Below are 25,903 nucleotides of genomic sequence, written 5' to 3' on the forward strand. Positions count from 1 at the left end.
TTGCTTTTTGTTGCTATGGGGAAGACCTGTTTAATTTTACCTGGGGAAGTTCTACTAACAGTAACCAGCGACATCAGAGACATTAGAGACCACAAACGCTGTCGTGGTTTTGATACCGGTGGATTAGCCAGAGTACGCCAGCTGTTGAAAGTATCAAAAAGGAGTTGTGTTTGTAAGTAAGTGTTCAGGACTGCAGCTTTCCGGGTCGTGTGCTGCTGTGAAAGCGCTCCCTTTTGGCCCTTTTGGTGTGTTTTGTGTAAATCGGCGAGCGCATGAAACAACCGAAACTACAACAGCAAACGAAAACACATCAGTGTTCATTCTTAAAGCAACTTTAGACAATATTCCAGAGCAAGGCAATGTGGCCGGTAGCCCCGAAACAGCTTGTGCAAGCCAACAATCATATGGAAGGTCGGATGTCGTCCATTTTTTTCTACATGCCAACAGAGGAGTCCCCCAGAGGCACACCGCTCGTACTCGGATCTGTCCCCCTTCCAGTAAGCCGGCTGCAGGTGCCGGGGGGCAGCTGAAGGGTTTTGAAGAGGGTGGTTCTGAACGACTTACAAAGGAAGAAGTAGATAAGGGGATCCAGGAGGGAATTTAAAGACGAGAGCCAGAGTGTACTCTCCTTCAGCTGGAAGAAGAAGAGCTTGAGCTGGCAGTCAAAGAGACGCCCGCGGGTCTGGCTCATGGTGTAGGGCACACGGGCAAAGTGAAAGGGCACAAAGCAGATGAAGAACACCGCCAGAACGAGGAAGACGTTTGCATTCATGCTTTTTCTCTTTGCCTGGCGTGACGCCACACCTGGAGCCCCACCTGGAGCTCCACGGGTGGACTCTGCCGTGTGACGGGCTTTTGTGCGAGCATAGGAGCTGTACAACTCTTTGGTAATGAGGACATAGCACACTATCACAGTCACAAGGTTGCACCAGAAGAGAACCTGGCAGGTATGATTCACCACTTCGTGCCAACGTAGCCCAGCCTCTGTCTTCAGGTCACTGCATTTGAAGTATGGTGAGGTCGGAGTCCTACCCGTCAAAATCACATTGGGCAGACATAGTGCCAGCAGAAAGCTCCAGATGACACCAGAAAGGAGCTTCCGACGGGTCAAACTGATTGCATTGGTCCCCTTGAAGGGCCAGAGGGTCTTTCTACACCGGTCGATGCTGATGAGGCCAAAAAACAGGATACTAATGTACATGGTGAGATAGAAGAGGACTGAGGAAACTCGGCATACAAATATACGTAGCTCAGTGGATGCCAAGTTGGAGTCCGACAACACCTGGGGAAATACATGGATTATTTTCCCACATGTTTTTGCTTAACTCTTAATTTCAGCTTTGTGATGTTGATCAATATTTTCAAGTTTAACCAAACCTTAAACGGGAAGGTGAAGGTCATGAGGACATCGGCCACCACAATGTTCTTTAGGTATATGATGAAATGAGACCGCGAAGGGATACGAAAAAACACCAACACAGCCAGGCCATTGATTGACAGCCCCAGCAGGAAAAGGACGGAGTAGAATACAGGAAAGACCACCGTCTTCAGGATGTTGTCCCGCGAACAGCTGCCATTGCTGTGGCTGTGGTTCCCAGAGGACAGGGGGAAGCTCGTCACTGTCTCCATGGAGCAAGTAATCTAAAAATAAACAGAGGAAGATGTTCTTCATTTGTCTTAAAACGATCGGCATGCTCCTTCTTTTTTTTGGACATGAAAAAGACGACTTCAGGAACTGGGCCTTGATATATATTAAATTCTTAGGAATTCTGAAGAATTTAATGAAATCACTGGATTATTTTTGCTCCTTATTTGTTGAGCACTTTTCCTACCGGTGAGTGTTTGATTTAACAAAGTCATATATATATATATATCTATATCTATATAGATATATATAGTTGGATTGGTTGGATGGGCACTTCTTTGAGCAGATTGAGTTTCTGGAGCATCACATTTGTGGGGTCAATTAAACGCTCAAAATGGCCAGAAAAAAGAGAACTTTCATCTGAAACTCGACAGTCTATTCTTGTTCTTAGAAATGAAGGCTATTCCATGCGAGAAATTGCTAAGAAATTGAAGATTTCCTACATCGGTGTGTACTACTCCCTTCAGAGGACAGCACAAACAGGCTCTAACCAGAGTAGAAAAAGAAGTGGGAGGCCGCGTTGCACAACTGAGCAAGAAGATAAGTACATTAGAGTCTCTAGTTTGAGAAACAGACGCCTCACAGGTCCCCAACTGGCATCTTCATTAAATAGTACCTGTTAGAGCCTGTTTGTGCTGTCCTCTGAAGGGAGTAGTACACACCGGTGTAGGAGATCTTCAATTTCTTAGCAATTTCTCGCATGGAATAGCCTTCATTTCTAAGAACAAGAATAGACTGTCGAGTTTCAGATGAAAGTTCTCTTTTTCTGGCCATTTTGAGCGTTTAATTGACCCCACAAATGTGATGCTCCAGAAACTCAATCTGCTCAAAGAAGTGCCCATCCAACCAATCCAACTTGTGGGAGCTGCTTCTGGAAGCGTGGGGTGCAATTTCTCCAGATTACCTCAACAAATTAACAGCTAGAATGCCAAAGGTCTGCAATGCTGTAATTGCTGCAAATGGAGGATTCTTTGACGAAAGCAAAGTTTGATGTAAAAAAATCTTATTTCAAATACAAATCATTATTTCTAACCTTGTCAATGTCTTGACTCTATTTTCTATTCATTTCACAACATATGGTGGTGAATAAGTGTGACTTTTCATGGAAAACACAAAATTGTTTGGGTGATCCCAAACTTTTGAACGGTAGTGTATACCAAGTCCAGTTGCACTTGATTCAACTCCTTTGGGGTACAACATGACCTAACAGTATTTATGGCAGCTTTACCTAATGCGTCATAATAATGTATTGACAACATGATGTGGCATAACTCCATGTAACTTAAAAAAAAAAAAAATCCCCCCCCCCTGTATCTGTGTTGATATACTATATATATATATATATATATATATATATATATATATATATATATATATCCATCCATCCATCCATCAGCCAAACTGCTTATCCTGCTCTCAGGGTTGCAGGGAGAAGGCGGGGGAGACACCCTGAACAGGCCGCGAGGCCATCCACACTGACTGACACACACACACACACACACACACACACACACACACACACCTAGGGACAACGTAGTACGGCTGATTCACCTGACCTACAGGTCTTTGGACTGTGGGAGGAAACCGGAGCCCCCGGAGGAAACCCACGCAGACATGGGGGGGAACATGCAAACTCCACACAGAGGACGACCCCACTTTATTTATTTTCCCCAGCACATAAAGGCGGCACGGTGGCGCAGTGGTTAGTGCGGTCACCTCGCAGCAGGAAGGTCGTGGGTGCGAGCCCCGGGGCAGTCCAGCCTCGGGGGTCGTCCTCTGTGTGGAGTTTGCATACGACTGTTTCAGGGTAAAGCAATAGCTCAGATTCTCAAGAATTAGATCTAAAATTTCAAGAGTCAACAATTTGGACTGGTTTTAGGATACACGTAAGACAAATTTTGGAAAAAACTTTTTAATGCATTTCAGTACAAGCTTGTTTCATGTGTCGGGCACTCATCAGCTGCCATTGCGATTAAAGTTTTTTTTCCTACATCTATGTTAATATTCCACTCATTTGTTGAGCACTTCTATCTACACCATTGATGCTTTCTGGAAAAACAAAACGATATAATATATATATATATAAACTGTGTTCTTTGTTGAATCCCATTAGCAGCTGATGAGTGCGCGACGCACAGAACAGGCTTGTACTGCTATGTATTAAAACTTTTCCTGCACCTTTACTGACATATATACGTATATATATATATATATATATATATATATATATTCGTATATGTGCACGCACAGTCACTTGATCAATGCAAACTCTCTTGACCTACCTGTTACTTGGCTCCTGGGTAGTCCAGTAAAGCTCTAGTAGAATCCCAGTGAAGATCTACTGTACAATCTCTCTACCCGTTGTGCGCTTTTTAACTGTTTCAAAAGTCACCCATCTCTCAGACGTGCTGTACAGCTCGTGACGCACTGAAATGGACAGAGCTGGACGCTTTCATTCTTTAAACCAGAGTGTGTGTGTCTGTGTGTGTGTGTATGTGTGTGTGTGTGTGCGCCAACTGAAACTGGTGAAAGGCAAATCGTTCTCCTGTTCTGCTTTATGCTTCCTCACATGAAGGACTCCTCACAGGACTCTACTTGACAGACTCATCCTCTCTTTGGAGCTCTCGTTGCGTAATTAATTCAGACATATTTACGAAATGTAGTTGCAAACTCCACACAGAGGACGACCCCGCTTTATTTATTTATTTAAGAGCACAATATCCTCTGACATTACATCAGGAGTATCTGTACATTCACTTTAAGCACTGTAAATACTGATGAATATCCATTACTGCATTTCATTAGAATGCTAATCTAATCTATGAATGCTAAGATTGGGGGCTACTTTTAGTTTACTGGGGGCATTTGGGGCCCCCGGGAGTCCGGTGCCCTAGGGAGGTTGCCCACTTTGCCTGGTAGGTAATCCAGCCTTGGCAGTAGTGATGTTCAGAGGCCTGATCTTGCAGCCCTCTGCTGCTGGCTGACCATGAGCCCAGTCCCTGCCCAGCTACTGTTGACTGGTGTAATGGATCAGACTCACCGCTGAATATCTCCAAGACAAAGGACTTGATCATCGACTTTATGACTCATGCTTCGCTCCATAAAGGCATCACCATTAAGGGCCAGTTTGTGGAATGTGTGGAAAATTATAAATATCTGCAGGGATGGCCAACATGATGCAGAAAGGGGCCAGTGTGGCCCTTTCTGCATCATGTTGGCCATCCCTGCTAGACTGTCAATTCTAAACTGCAGCTTCTCATTGCTACACAAAACATAGCCTTTGAGCATCAAGCACGTTTTTTTCTTTTGTTAAGGCCATTTTATGTTTTCTACTGAATCTTTTTACTCATTTTATACGTTAGGATTTTCTTCTGTTGTTGTCCTGTACCTTGTACTGCGACACTTCTCTCAGGTATGATGAAGCTGACCATGTCTTGAACTTAAGGACACTGCTATCAGTCCTCTCCTCTGAGCACAACCTAATACAGTAAAATGTACAGCCTACAGAGACCAGATCTCCTCCAAGACTCTCGATCAGTGCTAATCAACATGATCGTAACGCTGATTGATAGTTTCATAAAAAAAAAATCGTACTGTTTGTTATTCTGCATATCACGTATTAAAGCCATATTTTTACAGAAAAGCTTGCAATGGCTAATTTCCCCGATAAAGTTTGCATAACATTAATAATATTGTTAACTGTCAACTTTTGGAGATGAGTGACGGAACGTTTCTCCCAATAAATGTTGTGTCCAGATGAACTGATTCAACTTACTGTGATTTCCTAACCTGAATTATTGAGCATGCATCAATATGTCTACTGCAGTAGAGCATGCATCAAGACGTCTACTGCAGTAGAGCATGCATCAAGACGTCTATTGCAGTGGAGCATGTATCAAGACGTCTACTGCAATAGAGCATGCATCAAGACGTCTACTGCAGTAGAGCATGCATCAAGACGTCTACTGCAGTGGAACATGCATCAAGACGTCTACTGCAGTAGAGCGTGCATCAAGACGTCTACTGCAGTGGAACATGCATCAAGACGTCTACTGCAGTGGAACATGCATCAAGACGTCTACTGCAGTGGAACATGCATCAAGACGTCTACTGCAGTAGAGCATGCATCAAGACGTCTACTGCAGTAGATGCAACTTTAGTAGATGTCTTTCAGTACACAGCCCATCTTTGCGACAGTAACTTTCTTATAATGTTTCTAATTGGCATAGTTTTTCGTTTTTATTTGCTAAATCTACCACGTACGTTACTTTATTAGTGTCGTTGCAGTTCATCAAATAACACATTGTTGAATTAAGTTAGAAGTGACCTTCGTGGCCCCTGTTAGTTTTCAGGCGTTAACAAAATGAAGATGTGTGTGTGTATAACCATGTTGTTTCCTAAACTGGACCCTACTTTCACTCTGCAGCTATACAGTATAGTGCTTAACACATACACACACACACACACACACACATCTATATATATATATATATACACTCACTGGCCACTTTATTAGGTACACCTTGCTAGTACCAGGTTGGACCCCCTTTTGCCTTCAGAACTGCCTTAATCCTTCGTGGCATAGATTCAACAAGGTACTGGAAATATTCCTCAGAGAGTTTGGTCCATATTGACATGATAGCATCACGCAGTTGCTGCAGATTTGTCGGCTGCACATCCATGATGCGAATCTCCCGGTCCACCACATCCCAAAGGTGCTCTATTGGATTGAGATCTGGTGACTGTGGAGGCCATTTGAGTACAGTGAACTCATTGTCATGTTCAAGAAACCAGTCTGAGATGATTCGAGCTTTATGACATGGCGCGTTATCCTGCTGGAAGTAGCCATCAGAAGATGGGAACACTGTGGTCATAAAGGGATGGACATGGTCAGCAACAATACTCAGGTAGGCTGTGGTGTTGACACGATGCTCAATTGGTACTAAGGGGCCCGAAGTGTGCCAAGAAAATATCCCCCACACCATTACACCACCACCACCAGCCTGAACCGTTGATGCAAGGCAGGATGGATCCATACTTTCATGTTGACGCCAAATTCTGACCCTACCATCCGAATGTCGCAGCAGAAATCAAGACTCATCAGACCAGGCAACGTTTTTCCAATCTTCTATTGTCCAATTTTGGTGAGCCTGTGCGAATTGTAGCCTCAGTTTCCTGTTCTTAGCTGACAGGAGTGGCACCCGGTGTGGTCTTCTGCTGCTGTAGCCCATCTGCCTCAAGGCTCGACGTGTTGTGCGTTCAGAGATGCTCTTCTGCATACCTCGGTTGTAATGAGTGGTTATTTGAGTTACTGTTGCCTTTCTATCAGCTCGAACCAGTCTGGCCATTCTCCTCCGACCTCTGGCATCAACAAGGCATTTTCGCCCACAGAACTGCCGCTCACTGGATATTTTCTCTTTTTCGGACCATTCTCTGTAAACCCTAGAGATGGTTGTGCGTGAAAATCCCAGTAGATCAGCAGTTTCTGAAATACTCAGACCAGCCCGTCTGGCACCAACAACCATGCCACATTCAAAGTCACTTAAATCACCTTTCTTCCCCATTCTGATGCTCGGTTTGAACTGCAGCAGATCGTCTTGACCATGTCTACATGCCTAAATGCATTGAGTTGCTGCCATGTGATTGGCTGATTAGAAATTTGCGTTAACGAGCAGTTGGACAGGTGTGCCTAATAAAGTGGCCGGTGAGTGTATATACGCTACATATATATAGCGTTTTTTTCGGAACCGTTAATGGTGTTGTGAGTGCTCAACTAATGACTTTGTTGCAACACATTAGCAGCTGATGAGTGCGAGACGCACGAAACAGGCCTGTACTGAAATGTATTAAAATTTTTTTTCCTGTATCCGTGTTGATATATATATATATAGATATATAGATATATAGATATAGATATATATATGTTATGGGTAATGTGAAAAAACGGTTAATGTGCAAACTACCCGGTTAATGTGCAGATTACCCAACGGGGAGGTTAATGTGCACATTACCTGCCAGAACGGGTTATCTGCACATTAACTGGGTAGTCTGCACACTACCCGCTTGGGCGGGTAATGTGGATAGAACGAACCACATTATCCACATTAACCGGGTAGTCTGCACACCACCCGTTTGGATGGTTAATGTGGATGGAACAAATTCACATTAACCGGGTAGTCTGAACACTACCCATTTGGATGGTTAATGTGGATGGAACGAACCTGCCACTCATCTTTTTACGACATTTTGATATCTAAATCAGCAGTAGGCCTTTAGCCTAATGACTCATGAAGTGAGGCCATGTGAGGAATCACAAGTTGTGGTAAATGAAAGAACAGATGTTGGCAATATCATTCTGTCTTTAGATCAACGTTTTCCCCCACTTGTATAACGAGGCTATTAGCATCAAAGAACACAAAAATGAGCCCTCCTCACTCTCTATCTGATCCCTGATATGAATGAATAGCCTACACATTTGACAAGGGGGAAAAGAAATATCAGTCTCGGCCATCTCCCATCAGGCTGCTATAGCCTACTCTCACTGGAGACATGTGTAATTCAACCAATCCCAAATGGCAATCACTCCGTGGACAGACTGGTAAATAAAACTTTATGGAAGAGGGGTACTGGCGGGGGAAAATACTAAGACTAGATGATATGAAAACAGAACGAAATTCGTTTTATAAGCCCAGTATGTAGGAGCAGAAGCAGCGAAAACATATGTCAAAATGCAATTCCTGTCTGCCAATCAGGCAAGACAAATGAATGAACAGGTGATACCTTTCAGATGCACTTTTACACAACCACCAAAAAAGACAAAAATGTGCCCGATCCCCTCCCTCGCCTGGCTAATATCCTACTAGTAGCCTACATATTTCATCGATCATATCCTAATCCAGTGAGAGTAGGCTATAGCAGCCTGATGGGAGATGGCCGAGAATGATATTTCTTTTCCCCCTTGTCAAATGTGTAGGCTATTCATTCATATCAGGGATAAGATAGAGGGCGAGGAGGAGGGCTCATTTTTGTGTTCTTTGATGCTAATAGCCTCGTTATACAAGTAGGGGAAAACGTTGATCTAAAGACAGAATGATATCGCCAACGACTGTTCTTTCATTTACCACAACTTGTGATTCCTCAGATGGCCTCACTTCATGAGTCATTAGGCTAAAGGCCTACTGCTGATTTAAATATCAAAATATCGTAAAAAGATGAGTTGCAGGTTCGTTCCATCCACATTAACCTTCCAAACAGGTAGTGATCAGACTACCCGGTTAATGTGGATAATGTGGTTCGTTCCATCCACATTAACCGCCCAAGCGGGTAGTGTGCAGGCTACCCGGTTAATGTGCAGATAACCCGTTCTGGCGGGTAATGTGCACATTAACCGCCCCGTTGGGTAATCTGCACATTAACCAGGTAGTTTGCACATTAACCGTTTTTTCACATTACCCGTAACATGTATTTTAATTTCCCCCCCTTTCCCCCCAATTGTATCCTGCCAATCACCCAGCTCTTTCGAGCTGCCCTGGTCACTGCTCCACCCCATTTGCTGATCCAGGGAGGGCTGCAGACTACCACATGCCTCCTCTCATACAATCTGGAGTCACCAGCCACTTCTTTTCACCTGACAGTGAGGAGTTTCACCAGGGGGACGTAGCGTGGGAGGATCAGGCTATTCCCAGTTCCTCCTCCCCCTCGAACAGGTGCCCCGACCGACCAGAGGAGGCGCTAGTGCAGCGACCAGGACACATTCCCACACCTGGCTTCCCACCTGCAGGCATGGTCAACTGTCTGTAGGGACACCCGACTAAGCCGGAGGTAACACTGGGATTCGAACCGGCGACCCCCGTGTTGGTATGCAACGGAATAGACCGCTATGCGCTCCGTGCTTAACATATCTGATTACAGGTAGTCCCCGGGTTACGAACAAGTTCCCTTTGCGAGTCTGTTCTTATGTCGAATTTGTATGCAAGTCGGAACAGTTACGTACAGTTCACATCTAGCGTCAGTTAGTCAAATGTTTGTCTTCGTACATAGCATATATTTTATCTAAAACTTCATAAAGTTAACGCAGTAATAATAAATGTAACTACAGTATTTATAATTGAGAGAGAGAATGTGTGTATAGGCATACAATCATTAAAGAAACGTGTATTTATGCTATGTTAGCGAATTCGGGGGACAACGCAACCACAGGAAGTGCCGCGGCCGGGAAGCGAACCCGCGTCGCCCGCACCGCAGGAGACATCGCTAAGCACTTGACTAAAGAGTCAAGACCCGCCAGCCAGCGGCCGGCGTGTCTTCTTATCCATGCACGTTACACTATTTATGCATGTTCAACCATCCAAGTAAGAAACATTTCTTACCTTTCAGACTTCCCGCCCGCCGCTGCCCCGGAGCGGGTCGGGTCGGACCGCTAGAGGGCGGCCGTTTGACGGCAGAAAGGCGGGGCCCGCCTCCCCGCGTAAGTGAGAAAACATTAAGCGCGTCTCAGCCCTCTCTCGGGGCTTATTTCCACCTTATTCCGCTTCAGTCGTGACCGCTTCCCTTTTCTTCGATACGTCGCCGTCCCTTGCGTCAGATCTACGCTTTGAAAACACGATGCCGAGAGTAAACACACACGGAAAACGCAACGTCTTTACGCGATCCGACTTAAAATGGCGACGACGGCCTGGCGTTCGTCGTCGTCGTCGTCTTCTTCTTCTTCTTCTTCTTCTCTCGGTTTACTGGTGGATCGCAAACGACTTATGCGGCACACCGCCATCTACTGTACAAGAGCGTGTAACATCGTGTCATTTCATAAATTCTTCCCATCAGCTTTGCGTCGCTTAAGAAAGTAAACGGCGCCTCCCCTCAGGCCGACGAACCGCCTCAAACGCGCAGTGTTTTGAGCGTTGCGCGTTGCACAAAGTTGTCCGTCCATTCCTTAGTAGTGTAACCGGTTATTTTCTTGCCCGGTGCGGGATTCGATCCGGGGTGTACTGCACCACAAGGCGACGTCACTAACCGCTCGGCTAAAGGGTCAGACCCGTTAGCTGGGGGCTAACGTGTCTTATTAGTAGTTTACAGTACGAACCATAGTGTTTAACTCAATTTGTGAACAGAACAGGCTTCGCGGGGGTGGGTTTGTAAGTACGGGAATTCGTAAGTCGGGTGTTCGTAACCCAGGGACTACCTGGGTGTCTGACATTGTTGTTGTGTTGTGTTGTTGTGGAGCGTCTGGTGTGTTGGTGTAGTGTTCTGTGCTGTCACGTCTCACTGGCTAGCACAGATGCGAGCGCGTCAGTCTCTCCCTGCCAGTACATAGCCTCTTCAACAGCAAGTCCTATGCAGCGCCTCCTCGTGGCGACACACGGTAACTGGGTACACCTTGGACCCTGTCTTAACTACAAGGGACTCGGATGAGGTCTGGCCCTAAACGTGCGGTACGCAGCCCCACCGGTGTGTGGATACCCCCTGATGCCCACGCACCAGCCCCCGGCTATGGGTTAAATAGTGCCACCTAGTGGATACCTCTGGAGAGGAATGGGTTATGGTAGTAAACCCCTACACAGCATCAACGTCTACAGTGCTGTTGTTTTGTGTTGTTTTGTGTTTTTCTTGCCCTTTTGTGTGCGTTTAAGTGGGAGAGTACTGCTGGCGTCGTGTGTGGCTGCCGCTTCTCCCTCTCGTAGCGCCCCCTTCCCTTCCCATCCACCCCTGTATGTTTGCGCTATGTTTATCTGTTGTCTTGTTTCACCCGGTTTATTGTAAAGTGGCTTTGAGTGTTAGAAAAGTGCTATATAAATTTGATTTATTATTATTATTATTATTACCTGTATTAAACGGTAACTCAAGATACAGGGTTTAAAATTGACCCCGATAACTTGACTGTTGTAATCAGGAGTCAACAATTTTCCGTTTTGTGGGTGCCACGCCGGCCCAGTGGTTAGCACTGGTGCCTCACACCAAGAAGGTCCTGGGTTCGAACCCCAGGCCGTCCCAGGTCCTTTCTGTGTGGAGTTTGCATGTTCTCCCCATGTCTGCTTCCTCCGGGTGCTCCGGTTTCCTCCCACCATCAAAAAGACATGCACGTTAGGGTTAACACTCCTGCCTGTGCCCCTGAGCAAGGCAATGGAAGAAGAACCGGAGTTGGTCCCCACTTGCTGCAGCTGCTCACTGCTCCTATACAATAGGGTGGGTTAAATGCAGAAGACAAATTAATTGTAGGAATACAATGACATGTTTGTGTTTGAAAACTGAATAACATTTGTAGTACAGTTGCTCGTAGTTCCTCCTCCCAGGACCCTGATCGCCTTTTGCTCTCGTTTCTTTTGTGTGCCAACACGACCAGCGCCGTCCCTTCCTGTTTCCAAGCCACGTTTTTGTTAGAATCAGCAGAACTCACTTCCTTCATGTAGCGTTGTGTGTGTGCAAGGGCGTAGGAGAGAGTTTTACATGGGGGGGGGCAAAACCCTGTAGGGTTTTGTCCATATGCCCCCCCCGTGAAGATTGCATTGATAATAAAGAGTATAAAACAGTGCAAGAAAGCAATATGCAACAAAGTGCAACGAAATGTGCATTGAACCTGCCTGTAATGCATACTGTAAATACTGTATATACTGTACACGCTGTACAGCCTTGTAAGGTCAGGATGCTGTACTGTAGGCAACGTTTTCATTTCTCATATTAAGCTAAACTAGCTAGCAAACTTACCCAACAGCTTAGTAACACATTATGAAGTTACCAAACTAACAAAACACAGTACTGTGTAGTGAATGTAAAGGCTATATAAAACACAGTACTGTGTAGTGAATGTAAAGGCTATATAAAACACAGTACTGTGTAGTGAATGTAAAGGCTATATAAAACACAGTACTGTGTAGTGAATGTAAAGGCTATATAAAACAGTACTGTGTAGTGAATGTAAAGGCTATATAAAACACAGTACTGTGTAGTGAATGTAAAGGCTATATAAAACACAGTACTGTGTAGTGAATGTAAAGGCTATATAAAACACAGTACTGTGTATTGAATGTAAAGGCTATATAAAACACAGTACTGTGTAGTGAATGTACATGCTATATAAAACACAGCACTGTGTAGTGAATGTAAAGGCTATATAAAACACAGTACTGTGTAGTGAATGTACATGCTATATAAAACACAGCACTGTGTAGTGAATGTAAAGGCTATATAAAACACAGTACTGTGTAGTGAATGTACATGCTATATAAAACACAGCACTGTGTAGTGAATGTAAAGGCTATATAAAACACAGTGCTGTGTAATGAATGTAAAGGCTATATAAAACACAGTACTGTGTAGTGAATGTAAAGGCTATATAAAACACAGTACTCTGAAATGAATGTACAGGCTATATAAAACACAGTACTGTGTAATGAATGTAAAGGCTATATAAAACACAGTACTGTGTAGTGAATGTAAACACTATATAAAATATAATATTCACAATAAGGTTGATGTGACCCGTCCCGTATTAACGTTATAACCTCTGGAGTTAATTAGCGTGAGCGTCACAACGTCTCTGCTAGCTAAAGTTAGCCTTCCCGCTCACCGACTAGCATTGACAGGAGTTAGCAGAAATACATTTACGTAACTAAATACACGCGTTTCCCCCTCAGCTTTCATCGTGACGACACGTCTATCTTTTAAAGATGCTAAGTACACTTTATTTGGGGGGGAATTGACAAACCTGTGAGTGATGAGGACCACAGCACGATTCATCGTCGCTTCCTTGAAAAGTCGCGCCGCTGCCGCGTCATCGCAGTCACGTGACAGCGGGCCGCCGACAGTACCAAAGCTATAGGGAGGAGGGGGGTTGTTGTTGTTAACAGCTAATACTTTTACATGTTGTAGGATGGGGATGACACGAATGCTGGCACATACAGGGAGCATGTGTCCACTATTATATATATTTATGCATATATCCAGTAGCGGATGTGCTGGTTTATGGGGGGGGGGGTTTCACCTCACCCCCACATTGAGGGGGACTTGCCCCCCCCCGGTTCCGACGCCCGTACATTCATATTCGGTCAGTTTGACGTGCTAAGCCCTCACATTTCGATCATCACGTCTCACACAAAGCTGTAATTACACATCTGGCTCCAATCAGGTCCGCAGCAGAGCTACAGCTGCTGCTGCCGCCGTTTCAGCAGTTCTTATCTATATGTTCATCTGTCTGGCTCTGTCTCTCATGATTCTCTTGCCTGTCTCACTTTCAATCCCACCGGACCTTTTCTGTGCACTCGAACACACAAAGGAATGGATTTCTGCTGGGTGTGCATCAGGTGTGGTGATCAGGTAGGTTCTGATCCTTTGGGTTAACTAAAAGGCTGTATGGGAACTGTGAACGGCCTTTTGGGACTTACCAACACCTTCTCTCACGTATTCATGTAAATGTGCTCTCATGTTAAGATGGATTTTATGTTTTATACAATTATAAAATATCTCACACACACACACACACACACACACACACACACACACACACTATGGCGATCACCCAAATTATTTACTACTACTACTACTTTCGGCTGCTCCCGTTAGGGGGCGCCACAGCGGGTCATCAGTTTCCATCTCTTCCTGTCCTCCGCATCTTCCTCTGTCACACCAGCCACCTGCATGTCCTCCCTCACCACATCCATAAACCTCTTCTTTGGCCTTCCTCTTCTCCTCTTCCCTGGCAGCTCCATATTCAGCATCCTTCTCCCAGTATACCCAGCATCTCTCCTCCACACATGGCCAAACCATCTCAATCTTGCCTCTCTTGCTTTGTCTCCAAACCGTCCAACCTGAGCTGTCCCTCCAATATAATCGTTCCTAATCCTGTCCTTCTTCATCACTCCCATTGAAAATCTTATCATCTTCATCTCTGCCACCTCCAGCTCCACCTCCTGTCTTTTCATCAGTGCCACTGTCTCCAAACCATACAACATAGCTGGTCTCACTACCATCTTGTAAATCTTCCCTTTAACTCTTGCTGGTACCCTTCTGTCACACATCACTCCTGACACTCTTCTCCACCCACTCCACCCTGCCTGCACTCTCTTCTCCACCTCTCTTCTGCACTCCCCGTTACTTTGGGCAGTTGACCCCAAGGATTTAAACTCATGCGCCTTCGTAACCTCTACTCCTTGCATCCTCACCCTTCCACTCCCCCCCACTGTCCATTCTCGCACATGTATTCCATCTTGCTGCTACAGACTTTCATTCCTCTTCTTTCCGGTGCATACCTCCACCTCTCCAGGCTCTCCTCCACTCTCCAGGTGATCACCCAAATTATGTTGTTATAAATAATAAGAAATATGTTTCCGGCTATCAGTCAGTTTTTTCCACTCGCCTCCACACACCCACCAGTCCTGTCAACCAGTGATATGGCTCTGATTTACCTGCTTTCAGGAGGACCAGCCCCTTACATTCCTTATGAATTGCACATATCAGTATGGCGACTGGCAATGGTCAAGCCATAGAAGACTTGTTAGGTGAGAAGGATTTCGTGTGCTGAAATGATGGAAGTATAACAAAGAAGGTTGAATCACTTCATCTGGATACAATGTTTATTGACAGATACATTTCATCACTCATCTAACTGACCTCTTCAGAGTGTAGATGGTATAGACTGTCTACACCCATCTACAGGCCAGTGGTCACTCCTTCAGGGATGAGGATGTGCACACCCTTGATAGGGAGGAACGATAGTTTGAACGGGGAGTCATAGAGGCCATCTATGTGAAGAGGGAGCAATCATCCCTGAACCGAGGGGGGGGGGGTAAGAGTACATCTGTTGCCATCTTACAATGCTGTGATTGCAACTATTGCCCAATCCTCTGTGAACAGTACACGTGGCCTTTGGAACTCCAGTTAATGGTCACACCCATATTTGCATATGAAACTGGTCGTTGGTTTCGGTCGTTAAACAATACAGTACAACACAGTTGCCTATCAGGGTGGGATACCTGCAGTCAGTTTAGACTAAAGATGTCAGTTGAGTGATGAAACGTATCTGTCAATACATGTTGTATCCAGATGAACTGATTCAACCTTCTTTGAAAGGCACTGAGATCCCATTATTATGGGTTCCTGCTCACATAGGCATTCCTGCTCACAATCCCCCTTACGAGAAGGGTTCAGAGCTCTTGGAAGAGGCAGCTCAAGACTCACATCTGGAATGAGAAAAGAGAAATATGTTGCACTAAAACAATGATGTTGGTATCACTAAAGTAGGATGCACTGGTTTGTTCAAACACCAAATATTTTTAACTGATGATATGCCAATAAAACAGAAACCTCACTATCCCTCTCCACCAGAGCAAAAGCTGTTAAATGAGCCTCTGGATGAAATGTTGGAAAATAATGTCACAGAGCCTTTATCTTCAGCATGGGCTTCACCAGTGGTAATCACTGCCAGGAAAAATGGAACCCAGATTCTGTGTGGATTACAGGAAACGCAATGCCGAGACACATACCGATGCTTATCCCATCCCCACCATCCAGGAAATCCTTGAATCCCTTCTCGAGCCACAGTGTTCTCAGCTCTAGATCTTAACAGTTGATACTGGCAAGTGGAGATGGATGGCGAGACTGCTTTTATCTGTCAATACGGCCTATACCAGTTCTAAGTAATGACCTTTGTCTTGAAAAATACCCCTGCCACCTTTCAAAGGCGGCGGCAGCGACGTCTTCTTCTTCCGGCATCATCAGCTATAATGCTGGCCGCAGAAAAACATGCTCAACAAGTGTTAAGCATATTTTGGGTTTTCGGTAATAAGATGGACAGTGGTTTACCATTGCCTTCCTCCTGCGGTACAGGAGACCAGATACTAGAGTTGCCAGCATGCCTCCTGTTGTCCTGAAGCTACCGTTGGCCAGACGGTTTGGCTCGTCTGCCAGCTACAGGTGCTACACTGCTGCTGCCCAGTGTGGAGCAGGTCTATTTAAAGGCGACCTTAAAATGCCTTGTCACAGTGCCGCTGTGGGGCCTTTGCAGCTTTTTATACATCTACCAGCGCCATCCAATGGCCCACTGCGCCCTGGTAGCAACCGCCGCTTTTGGTCCGCAACTGCTTATTTGTCAGGTAAGCCTGCATTATTTTGCAGCCGTCCCCCATATTTGAGGGAGCATTCCACTATCCGCCACCTGTGGATGCGCTCCATAGCAGCACAGCTCTGCCAGAAGACTGTTGTATGCCTTCTCTAAATCCAGAAAGACAGACTGTAGCTCCTTCTGACCTTCTCTATACTTCTCCATCAACATGCTCAAAGCAAACATCACATCTGTGGTGCTCTTTCGTGGCATGAAACCATACTGCTGCTGCTGATCATCACCTCGCCTCTTAACCTAGCTTCCATTACTCTCTCCCATATCTTCATGCCGTGGCTGATCAACTTTATTACCAAAGCCAAAGCCTTCTTCAAATGTGGCAGAGAAATGCGGCCTTAGATTGTCAGAATTTTAAGGACACAACGGATGGATCCTTCGTGGCCCAGCGCATCCCAAAATTCATTGTACACTAGTGATAATAGGATTTTTTTTCAGCAAGAAAATGGTGTCTCCAACTCCAGCAGTTATTGACGATTACACTTTTAAATGCAAGTATTGGTTTTCAACTCCCTCGAATTTAAACTCGGCCAAACCGCTACGACACACATAGGCACTTGCACACTCGCTCATATGTACACACGCAACACGTTCTCATCCCCAACTCACCAAATACGGCAGCTTGCTCAGTGGCCTTTACACTTCAATCTAAGATGCTCGAGGTACCTCTGTAGCATCAGTTCTGCACATGCAGGGCTGTTCAATAGGTATAATGGTATAGAGTTCCAGTCCAGTCACCAGAATAAAAAGTTGGCATTATACATTTGTGCAAACTATGGAAACATTAAAATCTTGACGTTTCTGAACCAAAAATATGTCAACATTTCAATTTATAGCCAATGTTGGTGGAGCCACATAATAATAACATTTTATTTGTGAGTGCCTTACAGAACACAGTTAAAAAACCAGCAGCACTGTGTCAGACAGCATAACGTCAGCACAAAGCAGGCTTGACAATAAAAAGTTAACACAACAGATAAGTATAAAATCATCATCCGCACAAAAGTCAGTGCAGCATGGATCAGACTGAACACACCAGGTTGAAAAGGTGTGTTTTGAGATGGGATGTGAAGGTTGAAAGAGTCAGTGTTGTGAATGTCTTGTGGGAGAGCGTTCCATAGGCAGGGGGGCAGAATAACTGAAGGCTCTAGACCCCATGGTAGTCCAGTTCTAGACCCCATGGTGTCATGAGTTGGAGAGCAGAAGAGGGTCTGAGAGTGCAGGAGGGCATGTGGATACGAAGGAGTTCAGGAAGATATGAAGGAGCTAGGTTATTAAGGGCCTTAAAGGAGAGGAGCAGCATCTTGAAGTCAGTACGGTATCCAACAGGGAGCCAGTGGAGGTGCTGCAGAACAGGAGTGATGTGATCTATGGAAGGAGTTCTGGTACTGATACGGGCAGCTGAATTCTGGACCAACTGAAGACACTTGAGGGAGAGACCAAAGAGGACAGAACCGCAGTAGTCGGTACGGGATGTAACCAGGATGTGGGTGAGTATGGCGGTGCTGTTAGGCGTAAGCGACGGGCAAAGACAAGTAATATTGCGTAGGTGGAAGTATGCAGACCAAGTGACATTGTTGATGTGGGCTTCAGAAGTGACTGTCACACGGGGTCCGCGGTGGCGTAGCGGTCTAAGCATCAGCTTTGTGTCGATGCAGTTGCCCACTGGGGACCGGGGTTCGCGCCCCGGTCTCGTCAGATCCGACTATGGCCGGACTCGATGAAGCAGCAATAATTGGCAACGCTGTCTTCGGGAGGGGGGCGGAGTCGGCTTGTGTTCGTCACATGAATGCGTCTCTGTGTGTCGGAAAAAGCAGTGGTTCGGCCTGGAGTTGCCTTGTCACGGAAGTGGGGAGGCGTCTCCCTCGAGACTGCCGGCCGGAGAGATGCAGTTGGCGAACGCATGCAGTACGAGGGTGGGTGTTTGAACTAAAACAGGGTATCGATTGGCCACTAAAATTGGGAGAAAAAGGGAAAAATCAGAAATAAATTTAGAAAAAAAAAAAGTAGTGACTGTCACGCTTCTGACTGCAAAAAGAAAAAAAATGGCTGACATCCCTTTTAATTTCAATGGAAAATGCAACATTTTAAGAGCTTCAGCATTGAAATCCATGTTGATAACATTTCTCGTGAGAAATGTGGATTTCATTTTCATAATCTTCATTCAGTGAAGGGATATGACCTTTAGTTTGTTCGTTATTGTGAAGATTCTTTCTGGTCTTGCCAGGAAGTAGTTGGAATGCAATGTTTCTGACATTAAATACAACCCCAAAATGTGTTTCTACCATACTTGCTAAAATATCCAAACTAAAATCAACATTTCCATGCTTCTTTTCAAATAAAGCACCTAAATGCAGTGTAATTTATGTTTTGGCTACAGTACATATTTGATATATTCTGCAGATATATATTTTTACAACCCTACAATGTTACCTGGCAAAGTGGAAGAACTACAGCTATGGTGCTGATTTGAATCAAGCTGCATGGCGCGGCTCAAGGGAATTGTAGGTTTTTAAAATATTAGAGTATTTTACTGAGTTGAGAGTACACCGAGGAGTGTAAGGGATGGGAAACACATTTGATTAGATTTTAAATATCTAATTATTAAATGGGTGAAGATTAATTTTGACCACATTTAACAGCACCCAAGAGCTCTCGATAACAGTTGGTCTCATGTCTGTAGCCCCTTTTGTTACCAAATGACAAGCCTTCCAGCATGCACTGAGGTCAAGGGTCAGAGGTCAATATTTCAAAGCAGGAGCTATTTACAATCTTCAGATTGACATAATGTTACAGGTCGAGACCTTTCCAACAATTTGTTTGGTTTAGTCCTACCACAAAGTTTTAATTTTCACATTTCATGACCACAGCCTTGGCCCCCGGCTTACTTTCAGGAAGCCCTTTGGAGGCCCAACATATGAAACGGTAGTTTTGTTTTTTGTGGAATAGTGACAAACATCATTTAAGGTAATCATTTTTGACAAATTTACAATCCATCTAGTAATTTTGGCATACTTTGAAGCTAATTTTTCTGATGCTCTCTCTTTTCAAACCTAACCCAAGTAATTCAGGCCCATACCTGTAGCAATGCCCTGGATGGTCAGCAGGATACAACATGTAAAGGTGACTAAACAAACAACAGCTTTCATTTCATGTGTTTGGAGGGAAATGAAAGTTATTTTGTTTGTTTGTTATTAAAATAAGTAATGTTTTACATGTAATCCTGCTGACCACCCAGGGCATTACTACTGGTATGGGTCTGAATTGCTTGGGTTAGATTTAGGTCCAGTATTTGATGAGTTGGGAATGAGAACGTGTTGACACATGTGCGCAAGTGACACTTTTATACAGCAACCGCACACACACAATGAGCTTACTTAAGCCTCTCAGCCAGACAGGAAGCAGGGGAAAGTAAAGAGGAAATAAAAGTCTTTTACTCCAGACAGGCCTGCATTTCCACTTAAAACCTTCTCCAGCGCTCCAAACCTCCCCCAGCCCGCTTCCCCTTCATGGGCACACTGCTCTTCTCACTACCCAGGTCAGACCACCCTTCATCCCCCTTTACTGCTCACTCTCCTGTCCTCCATTACCAACCACACACCTACCGACACGTAACCACCGTCTGTCTCCCCAGCGGAGACAAGGTAAACAGGGTTTGCCCTGTGGTGATAATGGAGGAAAACGGAAAATGGGGGGGGGGGGTCCTCCAGCTCTTCCCTACAATCTGGCAATAGCTATGGAGCAGTCCTGATGAGGGCAGAGTACTTCGTATTTATACAACTTCTTGAAGGGTTGTGCTCGTGTGTGCTCCTGCCAAGGAATGAAAGGAAGAAAAACACAGGCACTGGAAGGGAGCAGTGAGGATGGATAGATAGATAGGTGGGTAGGTACATAGATAGATAGATGATGGATATGTAACCCCTACCATGTAGGTGGGGCCTGGGTTCTGCTTTAAATAAGTGGCGCTATTACCTGAAGTAATACACTGTTTAAATTGTTACCAAGCGTTTCTTAATTCTTAACTTAATTATAACTATTGGCGGTGCCTCCATTAACTGTGTGGAAATAGTTTGAATAGGACTTCCTTTTAACCGTTAAATGTATTTATATTTTAATACCACTATGAATTGTCTATTCTAAATGTCTATGACGCAACACATTTGCTTTAAATTCAAATATACCGAAAGGTAGGTATTTATTAACCAGATGTTAATGTAAAATATTTGTAGCTTGGAATTATCAACAGTCAATAATAATAATAGACAATGTCACAATATGTATAAACAAATGGCTCAAAGCCTGTTCCAATTCTATTCAATAATAATTAATATTTCCAATAAACTCTGTTGTCAACTCAATCAATGCAAAGACAAAATTGTACATATACCAATAAAACCAAATAAAACTGTGGGCCCACACACACTCTCACACAATGTAGCGCAGTCCAAGTGTAACGTTACAGGCCTGACGTTGCTTGTGAGCGGTGAGGCCTTAAAACTGTAATTGGCCGCTTCGCTTGTTTCTGGACACAAGCAGAAACAAAATAGCTCGTGCTTAATTTCAGTACTCACGTATCCATGGAAACGGAGTGGGGAAAAGGGGGCCGAAGAGCGGCATAGATGGGGGGGGGGTGTCAAGTGCTCTGCTGCGAGCACAGGAGAATGAGTGAGGGCCTGAAAAAAAACCACCGGACAGTCACAGGCACACCGGGGGAAGGAAACGGTCTCCGCAGTCGTCCAACGGAGAGCTTTCCTGGTCCTTGGTCTCTCACCTTCGACTATGTCCAAATCCTGAATCAACAGGATACACTGAGCTACCAAGTCCAAATACCATCTCGATTTGATCTAGCATGAACTTGTCACTCAAACTAACGTTAGCAACCTAGCTAAGGTCACTATGCTAAGCTATCCGCGATTAGCTATTACTACATTCATATTACACTATTACGGGGAGTTACAGTTCACAAACATCACAAGAAACTTATTTACCTCTTGTACATCCAGTTAGCACATACATCCCACGGATAACGCTCTGTTGATCCCGACGTTATGTACAAACAGCTCAAAATACAGAATAGCAGCTTTCCTCAGCGGTTTCCTCATGCATTCTGACTCTTTACCTCACGCCACCTAATGTCGTAGTACTAAGTCCCGCCCCTCTATCTCAGCATACATTTTGGTTGGCTAAATATTACAGACGTACCAATGAAAGAAAAGGAATGAATGACATTTAACATCACGTTAGGCTGTAAGCCTAACAACCAAGCTAGCAACACGCACTGTATATTGTACACATCAAATAAACCAGGCTCATGAATGAACTCACGTTAGAGCTTGTAAGTTGTACATATGATAACTTATAACCACTGTAAATAAACGTGTACATAACCATGAAATGAACTGTAGCTTATTTATTGAAGGTACTGTAATCTTATTTATTCATTTAACTTATTCTGTTTTAACTTATTCATTAAATGCTCATAGCTCACTTTATTCACTGGGCTACACCAAGCATTTTTCTGGCGTGACGTCGGTGTTGGATAAGCGCACAGCCTTCACTACTCCCAGTGCCTGCCCCTTTAAGCTTTCCATTATCCTTCTCCATTTCTCTTTGGGTGCACAGTCACTCTCCTCCACCATCAGGTTAGCCTGCTCCATCCAATGGTCAAACGGGCTACACCCTCCCCCTTCTAAATGTCTGATGTCCTCAGCAGACTCAATAAACTGAACTTAACTCAACATAAAGGATGTATCGTGAGCAGACTTGCTCTAGGTGTTCCTTATCTTAATAACACCTCGGTAGACAATGGTAAGAGGTTGTTCCCTAGCTCTACCTGGCTCATCATAGGTAAGTCTCATTATTGGTTTGACTGATCTTTTTCGCCTAGCTTGTTTAGGGGACCCTTTTGCCTTTGATCTACTGGACATTCTATCATCTGCTTCACTTGAAACTGGTTCCGTCTCTGAGTCAGTCTCGGGGTTCCTGTCTCCTTGCATACAGTGTTCTGGCTCTGAACGACTGTCACTGTCTGTCTCTTGCTTCCGTATGCACTTCACTCTGTCTGGGACTTTGAGTGGACTTTTCTCTTCTCTAAGTAAGTTCGATATGATGGCCTTTGGGAGCAGTTGTACTCCAGATCGGAAGAGTCAGAGGATGATTCACATTCTTCTTGTAATTGGCAGTCAGTTGTCACTGTTTTTTTCCTGTTCTGACCGCTGGTTCGGGTTCTAGTCCTTGAGGGCACAGGGTCATTATTGTCTCACCCCTTCCTTCTGTGGCTTGGTAGCCAGTGCAGCGAACATTGATTTCATTTCCTTGATCTCTGTTCTTAGGCTTTGGATCTCTGACAGTTTGTTTTCAGCTTGTGGTCGGGCGTGGACGGTACGCACTGTAGACTGAGTGAGTTTAGCTCTGGAAGCTTCATATTCCTCTTCTGTGCGGATCTCCCGCAATAGCTCAAGGAACGTGCGTGGGTTATCCTTCCGTTCTCTCAGTCGCAGCTGGATCAACATCAGGTCAGCATCTACTGCTCCTTTAAGCAGTTGCTCCACACGAGCTCGAATCATGTTGCTGGCCGGGAGGCCACCTTGTTGTACAACTTTGGACAGACAACGCTCCATTCTCCTCAAGAAGTCGGACAGTTTCTCTCCAGGTTGTTGGCGCTGCAGTCTGAACGCGAAGTAGAGATTATCTCCTGATTCCGCCAGTCCAAATGCACTTTCCAGAGCTTCCAAGCATTTTTCTGGCGTGACGTCGGTGTCGGATAAGCGCACAGCCTTGACTACTTCCAGTGCCTGCCCCTTTAAGCTTTCCATTATCCTTCTCCATTTCTCTTTGGGTGCACAGTCACTCTCCTCCACCATCAGGTAAGCCTGCTCCATCCAATGGTCGAACGGTTCTTCCCCCGCTAGGGTAGGCACAGTACCTGAGAAGGTGCGCAGACGCCGGTATCCTCCACTCTCTGATGGGGGCTTGACTGTTTGGTCTAGCAGGTCACCAACAGCATGAATTCCACGGAAGAGGGGGCTGGCTCTGGCTCGGTGAATAGAGCCTTCACATCTCCCATTGACTTGCCCTCACCTTGAGGCAGAGCATGCAGCTTAGTGTGGAACTCATAGGTTGCTCCTAGATCTTCAGCCACAATGTAGATTGGCTATGCTTTTACTCCCTCTTCTGGAGGTATTTCGGGGGGAACATTTGAATCAGTTACTGTTCCTCGGCACTCACAAAGCACCATGAGGTCATTGGATGTGTCACTTAACATCCCACCTCTCACGTGCACGCGTCCCAGACACTTTATAGTCTGTAGAACAGCTTCTATTTGTGCTATTTCAGTGTTGCCTGGGACAACAGTCATTAGCACATGCTTCTCTTTTAACTTGTTTACAAACAGTGTTCGACTTTACTTGTGTTTGCGTCGTTTTAAACGTTTTTTTTTTTTTTTTTTAACTGAGTTGACTACTTAGTTTTGTTTGAAACTACTCTATCCCAGCGGTGCCTCCATTGTGTAACCCCTACCATGTAGGTGGAGCCTGGGCTCTGCAAAGGGTATGGGTTTGTGTATTTTGAAGAAGATGTCAGCATACAGACAGTCATCGAGCAACAGATCAGTGCCAAGGGGAGGACACTCAGACTGGGTCCTGCCATAAGGAAAGAGGAAGTCTGGGTACAAACCGCCCCGCTTTATTCCCCGGGCTCCTTGGACGAACCCCACCCAGCACATCTATGCTCCTGTTCGAGGTGGCCTGGCACAACCCATGCCCATCGCTGGCAACCCCTGCGGTCAGGATAACCAGATACAGAACGACGACCAGACATCACCCTCCATGACACTGTCTAATGCTTACGTGCTACCTGAGGGCAAATGGACTCCCAACACTTTTTATTGGTGGGATTGACATGGAGGTGGGGGAAAAGTTTAATCTTCACAAAGTTTGGTGCTGTCAGGGAAGTGAAAATCATCCGTTACCCCAGCGGTGCCTCCATTGTGTAACCCCTACCATCTAGGTGGGGCCTGGGTTCTGCTTTAAATAAGTGGCGCTATTACCTGAAGTAATACTGTTTAAATTGTTACCAAGTGTTTCTTAATTCTTAACTTAATTATAACTATTGGCGGTGCCTCCATTAACTGTGGAAATAGTTTGAATATGACTTCCTTTTAACCCTTTAAATGTATTTATATTTTAATACCACTATGAATTGTCTATTCTAAATGTCTATGACGCAACACATTTGCTTTAAATTCAAATATACCGAAAGGTAGGTATCTATTAAGCAGATGTTAATGTAAAATATTTGTAGTTTGGAATTATCAACAGTCAATAATAATAATAGACAATGTCACAATATGTATAAACAAATGGCTCAAAGCCTGTTCCAATTCTATTCAATAATAATTAATATTTCCGATAAACTCTTGTCAACTCAAATCAATGTAAAGACAAATTGTACATATACCAATAAAACTGTGGGCCCACACACACAATGTAGCGCAGTCCAAGTGTAACGTTACCGTTGCAGGCCTGACGTTGCTTGTGAGCGGTGAGGCCTTAAAACTGTAATTGGCCGCTTCGCTTGGTTCTGGACACAAGCAGAAACAAAATAGCTCGTGCTTAATTTCAGTACTCACGTATCCGTGGAAACGGAGTGGGGAAGAGGGGGCCGAAGAGAGGCAGGGTTGGGGGGGGGGGTCAAGCGCTCTGCTGCGAGCGCAGGAGAATGAGTGAGGGCCTGAAGACACCACCGGACAGTCACAGGCACACCGGGGGAAGGAAACGGTCTCCGCAGTCGTCCAACGGAGAGCTTTCCTGGTCCTTGGTCTCTCACCTTCGACTATGTCCAAATCCTGAATCAACAGGATACACTGAGCTGCCAAGTCCAAATACCATCTCGACTTGATCTAGCATCAACTTGTCACTCAAACTAACGTTAGCAACCTAGCTAACATCACTATGCTAAGCTAACCGCGATTAGCTATTGCAACATTCGGGAGTTACAGTTCACAAACATCACAAGAAACATATTTACCTCTTGTACATCCAGTTAGTACATACATCCCACGGATAACGCTCTGTACAAACAGCTCACAATACAGAAGAGCAGCTTTCCTCACGCGTTCTGACTCTTTACCTCACGCCACCTAAGGTCGTAGTACC

General features: G+C 44.9%; 1 protein-coding gene across 1 annotated transcript; it reads right to left on the reverse strand.

The window, feature by feature from the left end:
* Window positions 1–433: 433 nt before the first annotated feature.
* On the reverse strand, window positions 434–25,636 carry LOC130115835 (uncharacterized). The gene is made up of 5 exons (XM_056283687.1): window positions 25,575–25,636; window positions 24,267–24,388; window positions 23,012–23,733; window positions 1,378–1,641; window positions 434–1,282 (listed from the first exon to the last, which is right to left on the reverse strand). Exons 1-5 carry the CDS (start codon window positions 25,634–25,636, stop codon window positions 434–436), a joined length of 2,019 nt encoding a protein of 672 aa, XP_056139662.1.
* Between the last annotated feature and the right edge of the window lie 267 nt (window positions 25,637–25,903).

Source organism: Lampris incognitus, chromosome 7 (genome assembly GCF_029633865.1).
Source record: "Lampris incognitus isolate fLamInc1 chromosome 7, fLamInc1.hap2, whole genome shotgun sequence".
Classification (NCBI taxonomy): domain Eukaryota; kingdom Metazoa; phylum Chordata; class Actinopteri; order Lampriformes; family Lampridae; genus Lampris; species Lampris incognitus.